The 18,731-nt window shown below is 45.4% G+C and overlaps 1 protein-coding gene across 1 annotated transcript; it reads right to left on the reverse strand.

The window, feature by feature from the left end:
• Nucleotides 1-1,161: 1,161 nt before the first annotated feature.
• Nucleotides 1,162-5,344, reverse strand: LOC128421485 (C-X-C motif chemokine 10-like). The gene is made up of 4 exons (XM_053404371.1): nt 5,056-5,344; nt 3,692-3,815; nt 2,087-2,169; nt 1,162-1,287 (listed from the first exon to the last, which is right to left on the reverse strand). Exons 1-4 carry the CDS (start codon nt 5,117-5,119, stop codon nt 1,250-1,252), a joined length of 309 nt encoding a protein of 102 aa, XP_053260346.1. The 5' UTR covers nt 5,120-5,344; the 3' UTR covers nt 1,162-1,249.
• Between the last annotated feature and the right edge of the window lie 13,387 nt (nt 5,345-18,731).

The following is an 18,731-nucleotide window of genomic DNA, read 5'->3' on the forward strand; positions in this document are numbered from 1 at the left end:
CTGAAAATCTCACACAGTTCATACTAACGCCGTGTTAAGATATCCCGAGGATCTGCAGAAGTCTCCCTAAGTCTCACCTAAAGCTACAATTTTGCGGAGAGGTGGAGTTAGAATCACAGAACTGGAGAGAGGCAGATTTTCAGAAATACAAGCCCAGTCTAATTTATGGCTTGGACAAGATTGGGGGTCTCCCTAGCAGTGGAGCAAGCTGATTGGGCAGTGCGCATGCCATGCGTCCAGGGGCGGGGCCAGCCGGGGCAGGACACTCCACGGGGCCTCTGAAGCGTCTGTCTGCCTACCTCCTCCCACTCAACCGCCCTACAGCTGAGGGGGAGGAGGTGGGCAGACCGTTTGGGGTGTGATAGCCTGGGATTCGGACTCGGAGGCTGAACCTGAGGAATCCCAGCCTGCACAGGAGTCCCTGCCTCCAGAACCAGCTGTGCCAGGGCTGGGGCCTGAGCCTGAAGGTTCCTCACCTGTGCTGGATCCTCAGGTACAGGCACCAGCTGAGTCTGTTCTGGCCCCAGAGGTGATGGAGGACCCATTGCCTGCAGGTGCTCCACTCTCAGCCCCATCAGAGGAAGCTGAGGTTGCCTCTGGGTCTGGTAACCCTCCAGCCTCTCCTGAGAGGCAGAGGCTCAGGGCAGAGAGGCGGAGGGAACTAGGTTCCCACAGGAGGAGTGCTTGCCTCCAGGCTGGGAGAGGCGAGTCACCTGTGGACCGGGGCTGCCCTATTCCTCGGGGCAGATAAAAGCCAGCCAGCCCGAGTCCCAGGTTGTGGGAGCAACGTTGTTGCTAGCCTGTTCCTGCCTGCACCCTGTCCTGCTCTTCTGCCAGAATTCCTGACCCCACCCGACTCCCCGCCTTGGACCCAGCTACAGCTTTGACGGACAGCCTCCATACCACACCCTTGACCTCGGACTGGACTCGGACCTCGCCTCTCGGTTAGCCCCCAGGACCAGCACATGGGGCAGCGCGGAACCTGTGGGAGCCCAAGCCACCGTGTCGCTCCCAGGAGAGACGCGTGGCTCGGGCGCACTGCAGGCCCCGCGTTGAGTGCCGCCCAGCATTTTGTCACCCCGCTCAGTGGGGTGGTCCGCCCCCACTGCACCTCCCTTCCTCCGCCCCTGGGTCCCCCCCCCCACCATTTCCTTGGGCAGACAGAATTGGAAAAGCAGAGAGGAAAGGTATCAAGCTTCACATTTGGGACTGGCTGGGGCACCATCCATCCTTTTGCCTTCCGAGGCCATCACAGACTTCGGTTTGCAGCAGCAGACTTTTGAGTTCCTGCGATTGAAGTGTAAATAAAAAAAGAAATGGAATATGGTTAAAATCACAAAAGTGCGTTTTCTGTGTTGACACAGCCCTGCGGAACTTGTGACCCCCAGCCAAGGTGAACAGAGAGGCTGAGGATCAGTAAACTTCCTCTTTTCTTTTCGCGGCAGGCCTGTGGGCAAGAATCCAGTAATACTGCGGTCAGCTTGGCGGCCTGCACATTCTGCAGGCTGCTTGTTTAAAAGATGGGGAAATTCCACTCTAGGGCCAAAGTGCATGCTATCCAAAATGCATCCTTTATCAGCACTGAAAGGGGGCAGGGGCATCTCCAAGTAGAAGAGCAGAGAATGATCGCTGCCTGGGACCTTGAGGTCCAGCGCTGAGGGCCTTCTAGTGGTTCCCTTGCTGCGAGAAGCGAAGTTACAGGGAACCAGGCAGAGGGCCTTCTTGGTAGTGGTGCCCGCCCTGTGGAACGCCCTCCCACCAGATGTCAAAGAGAACAACAACTACCAGAATTTTAGAAGACATCTGAAGGCAGCCCTGTTTAGGGAAGCTTTTAATGTTTAATAGGTTATTGTATTTTAGTGTTCTGTGTTCTGTTGGAAGCCGCCCAGAGTGGCTGGGGAAACTCAGCCAGATGGGCGGGGTATAAATAAATCATTATTATTATTATTATTATTATTATTATTATTATTATTATTATTATTGAATGTTGCTTCCAGGCTGTTAGAGGATGCTGGGCCGGCTAGACAGACCAGTTCACAGGCTCAAAGGCAGCCAGGGAGGGGAATGTCTATTGGAATTTACGTACCTTTAACTATCTTCACTAAATTCTGCACCCATTTTACTTCGGGATTGACGCATACTTTGGTTCTTTTCTCCTTGATTGTGATTCTGTAAAACAAGCAAAGCGGGAAGAATTTGGAATTAGCAGTTTTGTGCAAAGCAGACAAGCTGAACTGGAAGCCTCATCAAGAAACCTTTGAGAGGAGACTGCTTGATGGCCACAGAGACCAATCTCCAGCCCCCTGCTAAGCTATGAGCTGAACGCTGGCTAAGTCACCCACCTATTTGTCTAATCAGTTTTGTCTATGATAATAAGGAAGGACAACTTGCAGCCTGCACAGAGGAACAACAATGCAAGTACAGCAGCACCTGCAATTGCTACTCTACATTTTTTCAGGCATCTAGTTGCTATTTTGACTTTGAAAACCAGCATCTGTGCAGTCATAGAACCATAGAATGTTGGAAGAGACCCCGGGGGTCATCCAGTCCAACCCCCTGAGATGCAGGAATGTTATTCACACAAAGCACCTTTACATGTGTGATGCATAATGCGTGAACATCTCTTGTAACCAGAATGACCTCATGGGCCAAATGGGGAGGTCAGTTAGGACCACATAGGCCAGAGGTTTCCCACCATAGCCATGATACAGCACATGCCAGCGTGATATTTAATGGCAAGTAATGCGGATAGCGGGATGTGCGTGGCGCTGTGGGTTAAACCACAGAGCCTAGGACTTGCCAATCAGAAGGTTGGCGGTTTGAATCTCCACGACTGGGTGAGCTCCCGTTGCTCGGTCCCTGCTCCTGCCCACCTAGCAGTTCGAAAGCACGTCAAAGTGCAAGTAGATAAATAGGTACTGCTCCAGCGGGAAGGTAAACGGCTGCTCTGGTTCACCAGAAGCGGCTTAGTCATGCTGGCCACATGTATGCCAGCTCAAACGACCACGAGGGTCGTTTAGTCCAACCCCTGCAATTCAGGAATCTTTTGCCCAACATGGGGCTCAAACCCACAGCCTTGAGATTGAGAGTCTCATGCTCTACCGACTGAGCCGTCGCAGCGCAGGAATTGCCTGTCTGCAAAGAGGAAATAGAGGAAATCTGCTAATGAGGGAATAAGACCCACTGAAGAGAGTGAACATGTGAAGAATTGCGCTTTTAAGTGTCAGTGAACTTAACTCATTGGGCTTAACCACAAAAAACTTTAGCATGTTCTTTTTATATACAGAACCTTTACACAGGTCTTGTTTCCACACCAGAAGACAGAAATCGGTTGAAAGATGGAGGGGGGGGGAGTAATTAGTTATGTTACGATTGCCATAACAGTGAAAATCAGGGCAGAAAAATTGTTGAACTTTTTCTGGCAAAGTTCTTGAGCTGCTTTGCCCAAAATCATTGAGCTATTTTTTTGTTGTTTGATGTATTTTTTTAAGAAAACATAGGTTGCCATGCCTCCAGATTTCCTCAGACATTTTTTAGTGATTTCTGCCGGGACACTGCTTCCAACTGCAGCATTCCGGAGAGGTTGAGGGGTGTGGAATTCCGGACTTATGGCAACCCTAAGTGATGTAGGAAATGCGGAAGTTATTTTGGATCTCTGCTATGATGGTCATGCATGACTGAGGTCACTTACATTACTTCCATCTTGTTGCAGGCGCTTCCGGGCGGAAAAATACTGACACTTTCGTATTGAGAAGGAGGGATGAATCTGGACCTTACTTTTGCACATTTGCAGCCTATTGTCGGATCAAAGATAGCTGCAGGCAGAAGATACAGCGATTGAGAATTTGAGAGATTTCTAGGCAGACATAAAGGCATTTCAAAACACCTGGGACTTGGCAGAACTGCCTACTGAGAACAGCATCTCTACATTATTTAGCACTAATCCTATACAGTGATACCTCGGGTTAAGAACTTAATTTGTTCTGGAGGTCTGTTCTTAACCTGAAACTGTTTTTAACCTGAAGCACCACTTTAGCTAATGGGGCTCCTGCTGCCGCTACACGATTTCTGTTCTCATCCTGAAGCAAAGTTCTGAACGCAAGGTAATATTTCTGGGTTAGCGGAGTCTGTAACCTGAAGCGTATGTAACCCGAGGTACCACTGTAGTTTCTCAATGATTTCTTGGGAAGGGAGGCAAAGGCTGCCAATATAATTATTATTATTATTATTATTATTATTATTATTATTATTATTATTTATACCCCACCCATCTGGCTGGACCTCCCCAGCCACCTTGGGCGGCCTCCAACAAAATATTAAAATACAATAGTCTATTAAACATTAAAAACTTCCCTAAAAAGGGCTGCCTTCAGATGTCTTCTAAAAGTCTGATAGTTGTTTTTCTCTTTGACATCTGGTGGGAGGGCGTTCCACAGGGCGGGTGCCACTACCGAGAAGGCCCTCTGCCTGGTTCCCTGTAACTTGGCTTCTCGCAGCGAGGGAACCGCCAGAAGGCCATCGGCGCTGGACCTCAGTGTCCAGGCAGAACGATGGGGGTGGAGAAAACCAGGAGAAGGGCAAATGCTCTAGAGGAGGCACAATAGTACAGTCAATGTTTGCTGCTTCCTTACAACTCACTCGATAGTTCTGGCCTTTAGTTTCTGAGCGAGCAAGCCCTGTCCCACCTCAAACTCTCTGGAGCAAAGGCAGTATAGAAATGTAAAAGTAAATAACATTTTTGGCAGGTTCAGAATTCTGCCCACCTCGAAGAGAAAGGGTGGCTACTGTCTCTCAGGCCCAGCCCTCCCTCACAGGATGAGGCAAAGAATCGAGCTCCGTGGACAAAAGGGTGGCAGGGAAACAAAAGACAAAAGCAGTTTGCTTTATAAATTTGGTGGTTTTTAACCTCCATTCTGTAAAGTGGCCAGAGGACCTTGGTTACTGGGCAGTATAGAAATACATTAAACGAATCGAAGGGGTAAACTTAAGATTGCAACCATGAATGACCGATCAGATGGGGGAAGCAGGAGAAGAAACCCCCACGATGGTACTTACCTGCGTAGCTGATGTGGCAGAGAAGAAGCAGGGCAAGCATCACAGCCAGGAAGCGAGATCCCATTCTGGATTCGGTTGTCAGCTGCACACTCAGCAAAGGGAGAACTCAGCCTTCAGCGCTTGCCAGGGTGCAGTTTTGGTGGCCAAGACGAGCTCTATTTATTCCATAGAGCCGGCCTTTACATCATCAGCCAAGGGGCTATTTTTAGAAATCATATACGCAAAGTTGCATCATAGTCCACATCCCACCCTTTGCCTCAGAATTTGCATTGCTGAATTGGCAATTTGAAACACAGAAAACTTCCAAAAAAAACCAATGTCCTTTCTCACTTCTCCTTTCTGAGCTACCTTTCCATTACAGGTCTTGTCACTTTCTCCTTCAAGCTTCTGTCTTCTCTCTGCTTCAGTAATTTATTTTATTTTGCTGCTGCTGTTCTTCTGTCGTCTTTTTTTCTAGGCACCCCATGGTACGAAGGCAACCTCTGCACATTTGAAACACTACTCTGCCCCTTTAAACAGCCATAGTTTCCCTGCCACTAATCCTGGGAACTGTAGTTTGTTCAGGGTGCTGAGAGGTGTTAAGACATCCCTAGGACCCTTGTACCTACGGAACCGCCTCTTCTGATATGCCCCGTGGAGGACCTTAAGGTCCACAAATGACAACATTTTGGAGGTCCCAGGTCGCAAGGTGGTTAGATTGGTCTCAACTAGGGCCAGGGCCTTTTCAGTACTGGCCCCGACTTGGTGGAACGCTGTGTCACAAGGGATTTGACATCTTTCCGCAGGGCCTGCAAGACAGAGCTGTTCCGCCTGGCCTTTGGTTTGGACTTAGTCTGACCCTTATGTTTCCCTCCTCTTATGGTCTTGATTTATCGGCTACTTTAAAATGAGGCTGCATTTTAAATTGCATTTTAACCTGTATTTTAATTTTTTGTTTTGTTTTGTTTTCTTCTCTCTTTTCCCCCTATTATGTTTTTACTTTGATTTTATTGGTGTTAGCCGCCCTGAGCCCGGCTCTGGCCAGGGAGGGTGGGGTATAAATAAATTTATTATTATTATTATTATTATTATTATTATTATTATTAGTCCTCTCCCAGAGCTACAGCACTCGGATTAGTTTCCCAAATCAATCCCTCTTCACAGGAACCTCCGTAAGAGCTGTAGCTCTTTGAGGGGAACAGTGTTTTCCAAACAGCAGTCAGCACCTTTAGCAAACCGCAGTTCCCATAATGCTTTGGGGGGAGAACCGTGACTGTTTAAACCGGCATGAGGCTGCTTTTATAAATGTCTCATGTAGACGGAGCCCAAGAGATTCCAACTGAACGTTAGGAAGAACTTCCTGAGCTGTTTGACAGTGGAATGGGCTCCCTCAGAAAATGGTGGACTCTCCTTCCTTGGAGGTTTCTAAAGAGAGGTTGGATGGCTGTCTTGTCCAGGATTTTTTGGCTGTGATTTCTGCACTGAAGGGGGTTAGACTAGATGAGCTTTGGGGGTCCCTTCTGACTCTACATTCCTATAATTCTATGATTAGTGAGTAGTATCCAAACCTGAGGTTGGAAGAAAAGAAACACATATAAGTATCAGGAGTTCAGCCTACACTTGAGTAGGACTCTGGCAGAGACACATGCCCGACTGGCATGTTCAGCAGCTTCATAAGCTTTCTTCAGCCCAAATATCACAGCAACCGATGCCAACAGACACTGGCACACTTAGGGATCCACAGAGTTTGCGTATTTCGCATGACAGACCTCAGCAACTCAGCATTTTGGCTAATCTACTTTATAAATCTACATATAAACACACACGGAGCACTGCAACATGGCTCCTCTCTCTCTAGCATCAGACAGCAAAGAGAAAAAGAACAAAGGACAATAGTCCCACTTCACAGAACACAGTAACACAAACATCCTGTCTCCGTCACTTCCCACACTGTGGAGTCAGAACATATACTATCATGTGATAGACAACAATCCCATGACTGCAATCATGGAGCAGAAATTCTAACAACAAGTAGCAAGGGGGAAATGACAGCCTATTTAAGCAGCTCCTGTGATTCTTCTTCTAAGTTCCCTCTGTGTGCTCTCTGTCTCTCGCTCATGGCTGCAAAACAGTCTGAAACCTCCCTTCTGCTAGTATCATCTTCTTCTTCTTCTTTGGCGATCACTCGTAGCCGAGTAAGATTGTCTTCCATAAACACGGTTTGAACAGTGAGTCCATAAGTGTCTATGGAGGCCAATTCTGGATCCACACGTCCTTCCACAGTGGGGACATTGGTTTCTGGGCGGGAGTTGATCATGGTGTGGATTTGCCAAGCGAGCCTTCCTCTTAGCACATTTCTCCCTTGCGTCCTGAGTTCGAGTGTCTTCAAAGCCCATGACACCTTTGGTAAAGGCTGTTCTCCAATTGGAGAGCTAGCAAGAAAGTGTTTCCCAATTTTTGGTGTTTATAGTACATTTTTTTAGATTTGCCTTGAGACAGTCTTTAAACCTCTTTTGTTGACCACCAGCATTACGCTTTCCATTTTTAAGTTCGGAATAGAGTAGTTTCTTTGGAAGACGGTCATCAGGCATCCGCACAACATGACCAGTCCAACGAAGTTGATGTTGAAGAATCATTGCTCCTCACAGAGCGACAATTCCCAGAGTTCCCCGTTAAACTACTTTGGGAACTGTGGCTCTGCAGGAGGAATAGGGATCACAGAGCCTGTAGACCAGGAATGGCTGGCCTGTGGTCCTTCAACACCCATCAGCCCAAGCAAACATGGCCAATAGTCAGGGGCGATGAGCAGTTGCAGTCCATAAACATCTGAAGGGTTGCAGTTCTCTGCTGCTATTGACATGATCCTCAGGAGCACTGGGAACAGCCCTCTACCTCGCCCGAAGACGTGGTTTGGTTTCCCGAGGGCAACAATTATAGCCCGATCCTGTCAAGAAAGGAGGAAAGGAGACCAGAAGCGCTGCTGTTGCATCTTAAGCCACCAGATCGCAGCACAGAGCAAGACAGTGGCAGCCCTTAGTTAAATACGTTAAGTTACATTAATTGGAAATAGCTTGCAAGTACTAGATTGGCTAGGGACGCGGGTGGCACTGTGGGTTAAATCACAGAGCCTAGGACTTGCCGATCAGAAGGTCGGCGGTTTGAATCCCTGTGACAGGGTAAGCTCCTGTTGCTCAGTCCCAGCTCCTTCCAACCTAGCAGTTCGAAAGCACGTCAAAGTGCAAGTGGATAAATAGGAACTGCTCTGGTGGGAAGGTAAACAGCGTTTCCGTGCGTTGCTCTGGTTCGCCAGAAGCGGCTTAGTCATGCTGGCCACATGACCCGGAAGCTGTACACTGGCTCCCTCGGCCAGTAAAGCGAGATGAGCGCCACAACCCCAGAGTCGGTCACAACTGGACCTAATGGTCAGGGGTCCCTTTACCTTTACCTTTACTAGATTGGCTTAGGATTTAAATAAGTTAAGTGTTGAATCAATATGTTTAATGTTGAATTGGTAAGATAGAATGATGTCAAGTGTTTAAGTTAAGTTTATAAGAACTTTGTTTGCAAAACCGTTAAAAGGATATGCATTGAAATTCAACCAGCGGGATGCGAGGAAGTCACTTAACAATGTTAATAAGATTAATTTTAATAAGGTTATGATTTATGTTTGTTTGTGTTTGCAATTTTGTGAAAACCAATAAAAAAATTTGGGGATAAAAACACAGTGGCAGCCCCAACAACCAAGCCCTTGCTAGGTATCTACCACACCATTCTTAAAGGCACAAGGACTACTGTCCTGCATCCAATTACCTGGAGGTAAGCCCCATTACAAGCAAAAGGACTTACTTCCGAGTAAACACATATACCGTTGCATGTATACCTGGGACTTTTTTCAAAGAGGGCCAGATTTGATGAAGTGAAGGATCTCTTCAAAGAATTCAGTTTGCATCGCCATTTGGGGAGAGTGTGGGGTTCTTTGACATCCACACAAACTCATTGTGTAGTGGGTTCTTTTGTTTAACTTCTAGAGAGTACCTGATCTCAGAGAAAACCACCACAAGAAAGATCCAGTTGCTAGAAGAAAAGGAAGGGCGAACTGCAGTGATCCCAAGGACTAGGAAATGATACAGAAGTGTACTAAAGGGGAGGGGGAAACAACATTCTTTAGGAACCCCAATGATTCCTCTTGTCTGATGACTAAACAACTCACTTGTCAGTCAATGCTCTGACTTGACTCAGTGGCTACAAACAAGCAGCCAGGCATATTTGAAGGAAGTGTTACTACTCACATTTTTCATTCTGGTGTTTTGTTTTGTTTTTTAAATGTTTGGAACATTATCTATCTATCTCTATCTATCAATCTGTCTATCATCTATCTATCTATCATCTATCTATCTATCTATCATCTATCTATCTATCGGTATAAAAAATGGTTCCCAAAAAGTGGGGTGCAACAGCAGAACAAACCTTCAGACAAAAGACAATAGTTTAAAAGGAAGTTATGCTCTTGATGTCCCACAATCATTCAGACAAGGGAACTTGCTTTCTTGCTGGTCTGGTTTGAATGCATGCATTCTGAAATTGGAGGGGAAAAAGCCCCTAAGATAGTTATTGGCAGAGTTAGGGGTCTAATCTGTAAACTGAACCAGCACTTTTTTTTCCCTTTCCCTTTCTCCTACCCTAATTATTCTCGCAAACAGGGCATTTTGGCATCTTCAGTAGAAAAGAGCTTGTCCCCTTCCTCTTTGGTCGTGATAACGGCTTTCTTGGGAATGCCCCTCTCTTCAAAAGTTTGCTGCCTCTGAAGAATATTTGTGAGAGGGGATTTACAACCACCATCGAAAGAAATCAGCAGAAAAATGTCTTATCGACAGTTCAAGTGGGGAACAGAAGCTGCAGAAAAGTCAGAATTTGTGCTGGAAGCTGGATATATTGTCTCTGGTGAATTCAGAAAAATCCTGTGCTAAATAGCTTTTTAGGGTAGACCTGATGATGGCTGCCAGGCAGCCTAAATACCAATGACCCTGATACTGACTGCTTACATACTGTACCTGTAGAGCACACCCTCCCTGTCGCGCAGCGGTAAATTAATCAAGGCAGAGTCTTCGTCACAAACAGAATAAAACTTTTTCTTGAGAAAATAAAGTTGTTCAGAAACAGAATAGTTAAAGAGCATACACAGAGTGCTCATAGCAGATGTCTGATTCTTCACAGGTGCACAGGAACTAAGACTGATTTACTAGAGTCCTGGAGCCACTCTGTTTGCCTTAGCACTATTCCACAGACCACTCCATACACAATCCATACAGCTTCTGACTAAGGCCCATAGATCGGCTGGCTACTTTTTATAGGGAGAATGCGTCACCACCCAAGATGGGTCGCGAGTCACATTGACTTAGCAGTTTGCTGTTAACAGCAGTTAGCAGGCTTGAATAATTGTGTAGGTCTTGTAGACCTTCCTGCTTCTGCTCTCAATAACCTTTCTCCCAAGAATCCTGGGAACTGTAGTTCACCCCTCACAGAACTACAGTTCCCAGCAGCCTTAACAACCTACCAGATCCGGGATACTTCAGGAGAAATAACGTGCTTTGAAATGTATGGAGTGTGCACATCCATTCATCTTCAGAAGCAGTGCCAGATTTATATATAAGCTAAACAAGCTATAGTTTAGGGCCCCACTCTCTTGGGGGCCCCCATAAAATTTAAAGGAAAAAAAACCACTGGGTGTACATTTCCAAAATATAAGATAAGTTCAACAATTACTTTGATAAAATACATATTTTCTTATGAGCAAATGGCTTTAGATCTTGAAGCTGAGGCTCCAATACATTGGCCACCTCATGAGAAGAGAAGACTCCCTGGAAAAGACCCTGATGTTGGGAAAGATGGAGGGCACAAGGAGAAGGGGATGACAGAGGACAAGATGGTTGGACAGTGTTCTCGAAGCTACCAGCATGAGTTTGACCAAACTGCGGGAGGCAGTGGAAGACAGGAGTGCCTGGCGTGCTCTGGTCCAGGGGGTCACAAAGAGTCGGACATGACTAAACAACAACAACAAGGTCCATAAATTACCATATAGCATATATTCAAACCTAAATCTGACCCTGTTCAGAAGCAGAGTCTGTTTTACTGTCAAACTGCTCTGACCATCAGAAATTCCTGATGCTGAGTCCGAATCTCCTTCCTTGTAACTTGAATCCATTGGTTCAGGTCCTACCCTCCAGAACAGGAGAAAACATCTTTCATGTGACAGCCCTTGAGATATTTGAAGATGGCTTTCATATCTCCTTTCAACATCCTCTTTTCCAGGCGAAACATACCCAGCTCCTTCAACCGTTCCTCATCAGGCTTGGTTTCTGGACAGAAACACCTGGACAGCCACAGGGCCCCCTCCCCTAAGTTATAGGATGGTTGTGAAAACTCATGACAGCCTGCCATTTTTATGGCACCATGGGAGGTGTGTCATCTGTCAACAATAGCAGAAGATGGGCTCCTCACTTTTCGCATATGTGTTTGCTCTGCAACTGTCCCCTCTCAATTAGGTTACGAGAAATACCTTATAGCAATTAGCCATGTTCATTAGCTGCAAATACCCTTGAACAGGATCCTAGGAGCTAGCAAAACACAGGCCCGTGTTTTGCTAGCCCAAAAATGGAAAACGAGTGAGGTCCCAACCGAAGAAGAATGGCAATTTAAACTGATGGAATATGCGCCACTTGCAGATTTAACACACAGAATAAGAGAACAAGAAGAACATATGTTTAAAGAAGACTGGAAAATGTTTCCTGAATATATGGGGGGGGGATTGTGTTCATTTAAAAACGCTGGTAGCGTTAAGATAAATTCAACAGTGTAAATGAGTTTTGATGGATGAACAGTGGAATACTGAATGGTTTAGCTCATGTAAAATATGCAGGGATGTATGGTATGCAAAATGAACCGCGGAAAGAGAAGAAGGGAAGTCATTGATTTAAGGTTGTTTAAATTAAGGTTACCAGATTTTTTTCAATGAATCCGGGGACACTCTTCAACTTCAATGGATTTTGTATGGGGGCTGATTTGTAAATTTGGGGACTGTCCCTGGGATACGGGGACATCTGGTAACTTTAGTTTAAATGAATATTTTGAAATGTAAATTAGAAAAAAATAATAAACATTAGAGGGGTGTGTGTGTGTGTGTGTGTGAATAGGAGCATAAAGAAAACATAGCAACATTCCACCCCAGACACTTAGATCGCTGAATACCTCTTGGGTAAAGCATGCTGCAATCCAAAGCTTTTTGTATTGTGACCCCAGATCTCTGGATTTTCTTGCCTTAGACATGAAGCAAGCCTGATACTTGTGCTTTTGACATTCGTTAAAAACTGTTCTTCTACTCCCCCCCCCCCGCAAGTCTTCCCAAATCAAGTGTGTTTTGTTTCTGTAGCTTTAAATCCTTGTTGGCTTCATGTTTTTAACATTATCTTACGGTTTGTATTGTGTTCTATATTCTGTTCCATTTAAATGCAGAGCAGTTTACATATTCGGAAAGAAATGAAACAAATAAAAATTGTAAATGAATTTTTGCCAACATAGGTGCACAAGGATCTTCTCTCAAGACGGTCTACTATTACTATTATAACGGAAAGACTTGAAAATTCTGTACAGGAGTTGCGCAAAAGTTTAGTATCTAACATGCCCTAGAACCAAATCCCGTAATTTCCTCTTTCTTTCAAGCTGGTCCAATGACCTTGGTTAAGTTTTTTTTTTTTAATGTTGGCATATTTGCTTTTGCTGTGCATTTTTGTGTGAATGCACAAAACTTCCGTCTTCTTGTTATAACTTAACATTCTCTGGTTATCGTAAGTAGTAATGTAAATCAGAATTTTTCAGTTGATGGTTTGGTCAAAGGAGTTTCGCTTTGACAGGGTGTCTATAGGGTGATGCAGATGTTCCAAAACATGTTAGGTAAGCACAGACAGGAAGTCTGTGGGGATAAATGTGCAAGGTCTGTGCCCCCAGTGCTGTTTGATGACCTTCCCACAGAGGCTGAATACACACAGCACATTAAAATTCATTTGGTTCACCCAGTGGAAGTGTCTCTTCCACATTGTCTACGCAGCATCATCCATCTCTCATCCAGACCCTGTCATTTTTGACAATTTCATGTGTTTCTTCTCATTCTTGTTTTAATGCAAAAACAGAAGAAGTGTTTTAACTGCAAATTTATTTTTAAAAAGCAGGGAGAAAGTGTGAGGGGCCTCACCTCACACGAACAATACAATAACTGTCAATACGTCCATCTTAGTTTACACTTCTTTATAGTTCAATTCAGTGCCGGATTTACGTATAAGCTAAACAAGCGATAGCTTAGGGCCCCACTTTCTTGGGGGGCCCCAAAAAATTAAAGGAGAAAAAAACTGGATGTACATTTCCAAAATATAAGGTAAAAAACAAATAGAATAAAACCTACATACAGCAACAGTGTTTTGTGTTGTGTAGGCTCCTATGTCATAAGTAATGAGCCCCGCCTGCTAGCCTGCTCCCTAAAACATCACTGATTTGCTATTATTATTTCATGTTATAGCAAGTTTCTAGAGACTAGATTATGAGTCTTTGTAAATTGTGTTTCTAAAGGAACTTTTGTTATTGCCAATTGCCAATGTGTTTGCATTATTAAGTTTGTTATGAATAAAAAATCATTTTAAGTTAGGGCTTAATAATTATTTCGCTATTAATAGACTTCTTAATTGTATTTTAGTTCAACAATTACTTGGATAAAAGACACATTTTCTTATGTGCAAATGGCTTTAGATACCTATGAGGTCCATAAATTACCATATAGCATATATTCCACACAAAAAACAGTGACAATTTGTTGTTGACAAAGGACAGCTGGACATATAAAGGGTCCCATTACCTTCAGAAGCTTAGGGCCTTAATCCAGCCCTGGTTCAATTAGCAGGGAGAGTACCCAGGGATATTTAATGGGGGGAGGATTTCTAAAAGGATAGTATAATTTGTGAGTTTGGGCCTGACACGCCAAAGTTGTACTTTGGTCCACCATCTTGCCATGCTCTGCTTCTGAATGCCAGTTGCTAGAAAAACACAGGAGGGAAGAGTCGCTATTGTGCTCGGATCCTGCTTCCAGGTTTTGCCACAGGCATCTTGTTGGCCACGGTGAGAACAGGATGCTGGACTAGACAGGCCACTGGCCTCATCCAGCCGGCTCTAATTACTGTGGGCCCCACAGTTTAAGAAGGATGTTGACAAGCTGGAACGTGTGCAGAGGAGGGTGACCCAGATGATCAAGGGACTGGAAACCAAGCCTTATGAGGAATGGTCAAGGGAACTGGGTATGTTTAGCCTGGTAAAGAGGAGACTGAGAGGAGATATGGATCAGGGGAACGCTGTGGATGTAGTGTATCTTGATTTCAGTAAGGCATTGGAGAAAGTCCCCTATGATATTCTTGTGGAGAAGCTAGAAAAATATGGACTGGATGAGATACCTTTTGGGCAAATTTGTAGATGGTTGACTGACTGAACCCAAAGAAGGCGACCAAGATGATCAAGGGTCTGGAAACCAAGCCTTATGAGGAACGGTTGAAGGAGCTGGGCATGTTTCGCCTGGGAAAGAGGAGACTGAGAGGAGATAGGATAGCTATCTTCAAATATCTCCAGGGCTGTCACATGGAAGAGGGAACAGGTCTGCTTCCTCCTGCTCTGGACGGTAGGGCTTGACCCAATGGCTTCAAGATACAAGAAAGGAGATTCTTCAACATCAGGAAGAACTTTCTGACAGAAATAGTGGGAGGTGGTGAACCCTCCTTCCTTGGAGGTTTTTAAACAGAGGTTGGATGGCCATCTGTCATGTCATGGATGCTTCAGCTGAGATTCCTGCATTCAGGCATGTCCAACTCCCAAGAGACTGTGATCTACTCCCAGTATAAAAAAACTGGCGGTGATCTACCCATTGTCATTGGAGGGAGGAGGAGGGTGGGTGGGTGGGTGGATTGCCCAGAATTGTTGAACTTCTATTAGGAGGGGAAGTGCCCAGAGTTGCTGAGCTTTTTTGGGGAGGATTGCACAGAGTTTTTTGGCTTTCCCCCCATAACATTTGTACACCATAAGAATCCCGTGATCTACCAGGATCAGCTGGGGATCTACCGGTAGACCACAATCTACTGGTTGGACATCCCGCCCCGGCCAACTCTACAATTCTATGCTTCTATGTTCTTATGAGAGTACTCAATACACCTGTCTATTAAGACCCTTGTTGTTGTTGTTGTTTAGTCCTTTAGTCGTGTCCGACTCTTCATGACCCCATGGACCAGAGCACGCCAGGCACTCCTGTCTTTTACTGCTTCCCGCAGTTTAGTCAAACTCATGCTGGTAGCTTCGAGAACACCGTCCAAGCATCTCGTCCTCTGTCGTCCCCTTCTCCTTGTGCCCTCAATCTTTCCCAACATCAGGGTCTTTTCCAGGGAGTCTTCTCTTCTCATGAGGTGGTCAAAGTATTGGAGCCTCAGTTTCACAATCTGTCCTTCCAGTGAGCACTCAGGACTGATTTCCTTCAGAATGGATAGGTTTGATCTTCTTGTAGTCCATGGGACTCTCAAGAGTCTCCTCCAACACCATAATTCAAAAGCATCAATTCTCCGACGATCAGCCTTCTTTATGGTCCAGCTCTCACTTCCATACATCACTTTCTCCCAAATCCAGCTGGCTTGCCTGCCTCAGTTTTGTCCTGAAGATGTATTTGGTGGTGATGATTCAATGGAAGAATACTCTTCCCTCCCATAAGTATCTTCCCCTGCTGCTGAGGTGGAGGGTTATTCTTGTCGGGATTCAAGCAAGCAGAGCCTCCAGCTCTTAGGAATTTGGCCACCCTCCAGGTGCCCGGCTTGAATCCTTAAGACCTCCTGCCAGCGTCTGCCGGCAAGATCAAAGGAGGTCTCTTCGGCGATCCTTTTCAAACGTGAAAAGAACACACCACTCCTCCCCCAGGGAGGGGGAAAGAGACAGACAGAAATATATCTACATGTCTTTATTCCTGTCTTTCAGCAGTACAGAGAAAACATGTCTGCACACTCTGCTTCCCTGCTGCAGAGAGAGAATAAACTCCACCCATGTACTTCCAGTACAGGGTCATGTGCTGCTCTGAGGTAACATCCGGCTCTCAGAGCACTTTACAGACAGTCCCAGTTTCCCACGGGACAATCCAATAACATTCATATCCTGTTTACCATTCCAGCCACCTGGTGCTTGCTTCTGCATTGCTCCTTTTTCGTAACAATTCTGACCAAAAAGCGCCAATAGGCTCGCAGTCTTGGTCACTGTGCTGTTGATTCACTCGACTGCTGCTCTGCTGAGCTGTCAGATCCTTTGGAAGGTCATGAAGCGGATCTGGGTCCTGTGAGGACACTGCTGCATCCATATGTTTGGCCGAGAGTGCAGGCCAGTTCCCAGCTGTAGAGGCACATGCACAGCACGTTTGCAGAGGACACCAATGAGGGGTTTCACGCCTCCTGCTGCAACTGAGCGCCGGTCGGAAGTCTTGGCTAATCGCGTTGTGCAAGGTCTCGTGTGGAAGGAGCATGGAGGAGGCTGCGGCGCGAGAAGGAACAAGGAAAGTTGCAAAGTGGGGGAAGAGACTTCAGGAGTGGAGAAGTGAAAATGGCCGGGAGGCAAAGCAACCGCTGACATTGGAGGGAATGGAAAAGAAGGAGGGAAAGATGGAGGTCAGGCAGAAGATTGAGAATCTGAAGGGGATTCATGCATAAAAGAAAAGCAAAGGCCTGAGGAAGACTTGGAGACAGGAGAGAGACTTGATTCAGTTCATATTTAAAGCTGCACAGACTTATTTTGTGCTTTCTGGGAGAAAGGTGCAAATTGGGATACAGACATCCTTGAAATTCCACACTCCTCCGAATTTTTGCAATGCAAAATTCTCCAATGTGTACAGTGTTACATATTAATGCAGACATCCGTTTTAAAAATGCTGTTGGGTGGCCCAGAAATGCTGGTGAACTTTTGTGAAGGCTTCTAAAGAAAAAAATTGGCAGACCGATGTGGAAATATGAAGAACAACAGAAGATTTGGAAACACATTTCTGAGCAGGGTGTGTGTTCCTCTGGAGAACTGAGAAGCGGCAGAGACTGTCGTAGCTTGAATAAATATGGTTTTTTCACCTATTTACACCTTCAGTCTGCATGGAATGAGTCCAGATCTTACAGCACGGTCATTTCAAGAGGGGCTTGTCCTCCACAGAATTGCAGCCCTCAGTCCAAGGCCTCTCTCCCAGCCAGCCTTCGGCCAGCCTGCCCAAGATGGATCCCAGTCTTTCTTCTTCCCAGAACACCCTGCTAAAAACTCTCTTTTCCTGTCACCTCACACCCAGTTACCCTGGCAGCCCTCCAAACCCCAGTCTCTTTTCACACCTCAGGGCAAGGGGCGAGGACAGTTCTCTTGCAAGGCGAATGGCCCTCAATGGTTTCTTAATGGCCCTAGCTTTGCCAGGTCATTTTGCATAGGCTGGCTCAGGAATTTCTCCCTTCACAAATAAGTCCTACCATTTATTAATTTCTAAGGTTTAGAGGGCAGCACCCCAAAAAAAACAACCTATAACGATACATGCAAAATGCATTACATTGGGGGAGCTTGCTTTGCAAACATGTGTATATTAAGGCAAAATATCAGGCACGAATTTGTGCATTTGGAGAAGTGTGCCCAGAAATGCTGATGAGCTTTCGTGAAGCCTTCTAAAGAAAAAACTGCAGACTGATGTGGAAATATGGAGAACAGAAGATTTGGAAACACTGAGAAACTGAGACTGACAAATTCACCCATCCCTAGGTGAAGTTAATAGTATTAAAATACAGTGGTCTGTTGAACATTAAAAGCTTCCCTAAACAGGGCTGCCTTCAGATGTCTTCTTCTTTTTTAAAATGCTTTTTATTAAGTTTTCATTTTAAATACACCAACACCAACAAACAAAAACATCAAGCCTCTTTACATGTATCCTACTTTATGCTCCATAGAGCCATTGACTTCCCTTCTTCCCTTCCGCAGGTTTTCTTATTCCAGTCTTTAATTCACAGTTTCATTAGTAAAGGACTAAACCATGACATAAGATTTATTTCAGTCCTGCTAACGTCCAAATTTCTACAGTTCTCACTTATATAAACCATAAATTTACTCCATTCTTTTTGGTACTTTGTCTCCTCCTGACTGCGAATCCTATGTGTCAGTTTTGCTAGTTCTGCATACTCAACCAACTTTGTCTGACACTCCTTTACAGTCGGAATCTCCTGTGTTTTCCACTTTTGGGCTATCAGAACTCTAGCTGCTGTCGTAGCATACAAATATAATCTTTGGTCCGTCTTCTTAATATCCTCTCCTATCAAACCTAGCAAAAGTTCTCCAGGCTTTTTTGGGTATATTTAAACATCTTTTAAAATTCATTATAGATGTCTTCAGATGTTTTCTAAAAGTCTGGTAGTTGTTCTTCTCTTTGACATCTGGTGGGAGGGCGCTCCACAGGGCGGGTGCCACTACCGAGAAGGCCCTCTGCCTGCTTCCCTGTAACTTGGCTTCTCGCAGTGAGGGAACCGCCAGAAGGCCCTCGGCTTGGACCTCAGTGTCGGGGTAGAAAGATAGGGGTGGAGACGCTCCTTCAGATATACTGGATAGAGGCTGTTTAGGGCTTAAGGACTTTG

This window comes from Podarcis raffonei, chromosome 9 (genome assembly GCF_027172205.1).
Source record: "Podarcis raffonei isolate rPodRaf1 chromosome 9, rPodRaf1.pri, whole genome shotgun sequence".
Taxonomy (NCBI): Eukaryota; Metazoa; Chordata; class Lepidosauria; order Squamata; family Lacertidae; genus Podarcis; species Podarcis raffonei.

Coding starts and splice junctions, on each gene's coding strand:
- LOC128421485 (XM_053404371.1), bottom strand. CDS start 5,119: ATGGGATCTCGCTTCCTGGCTGTGATGCTTGCCCTGCTTCTTCTCTGC. Junction 3,816..5,055: donor CTGCCACATCAGCTACGCAG/GTAAGTACCATC, acceptor TTCTGCCTGCAG/CTATCTTTGATCCGACAATA. Junction 2,170..3,691: donor TGCAACAAGATGGAAGTAAT/GTAAGTGACCTC, acceptor CTTGTTTTACAG/AATCACAATCAAGGAGAAAA.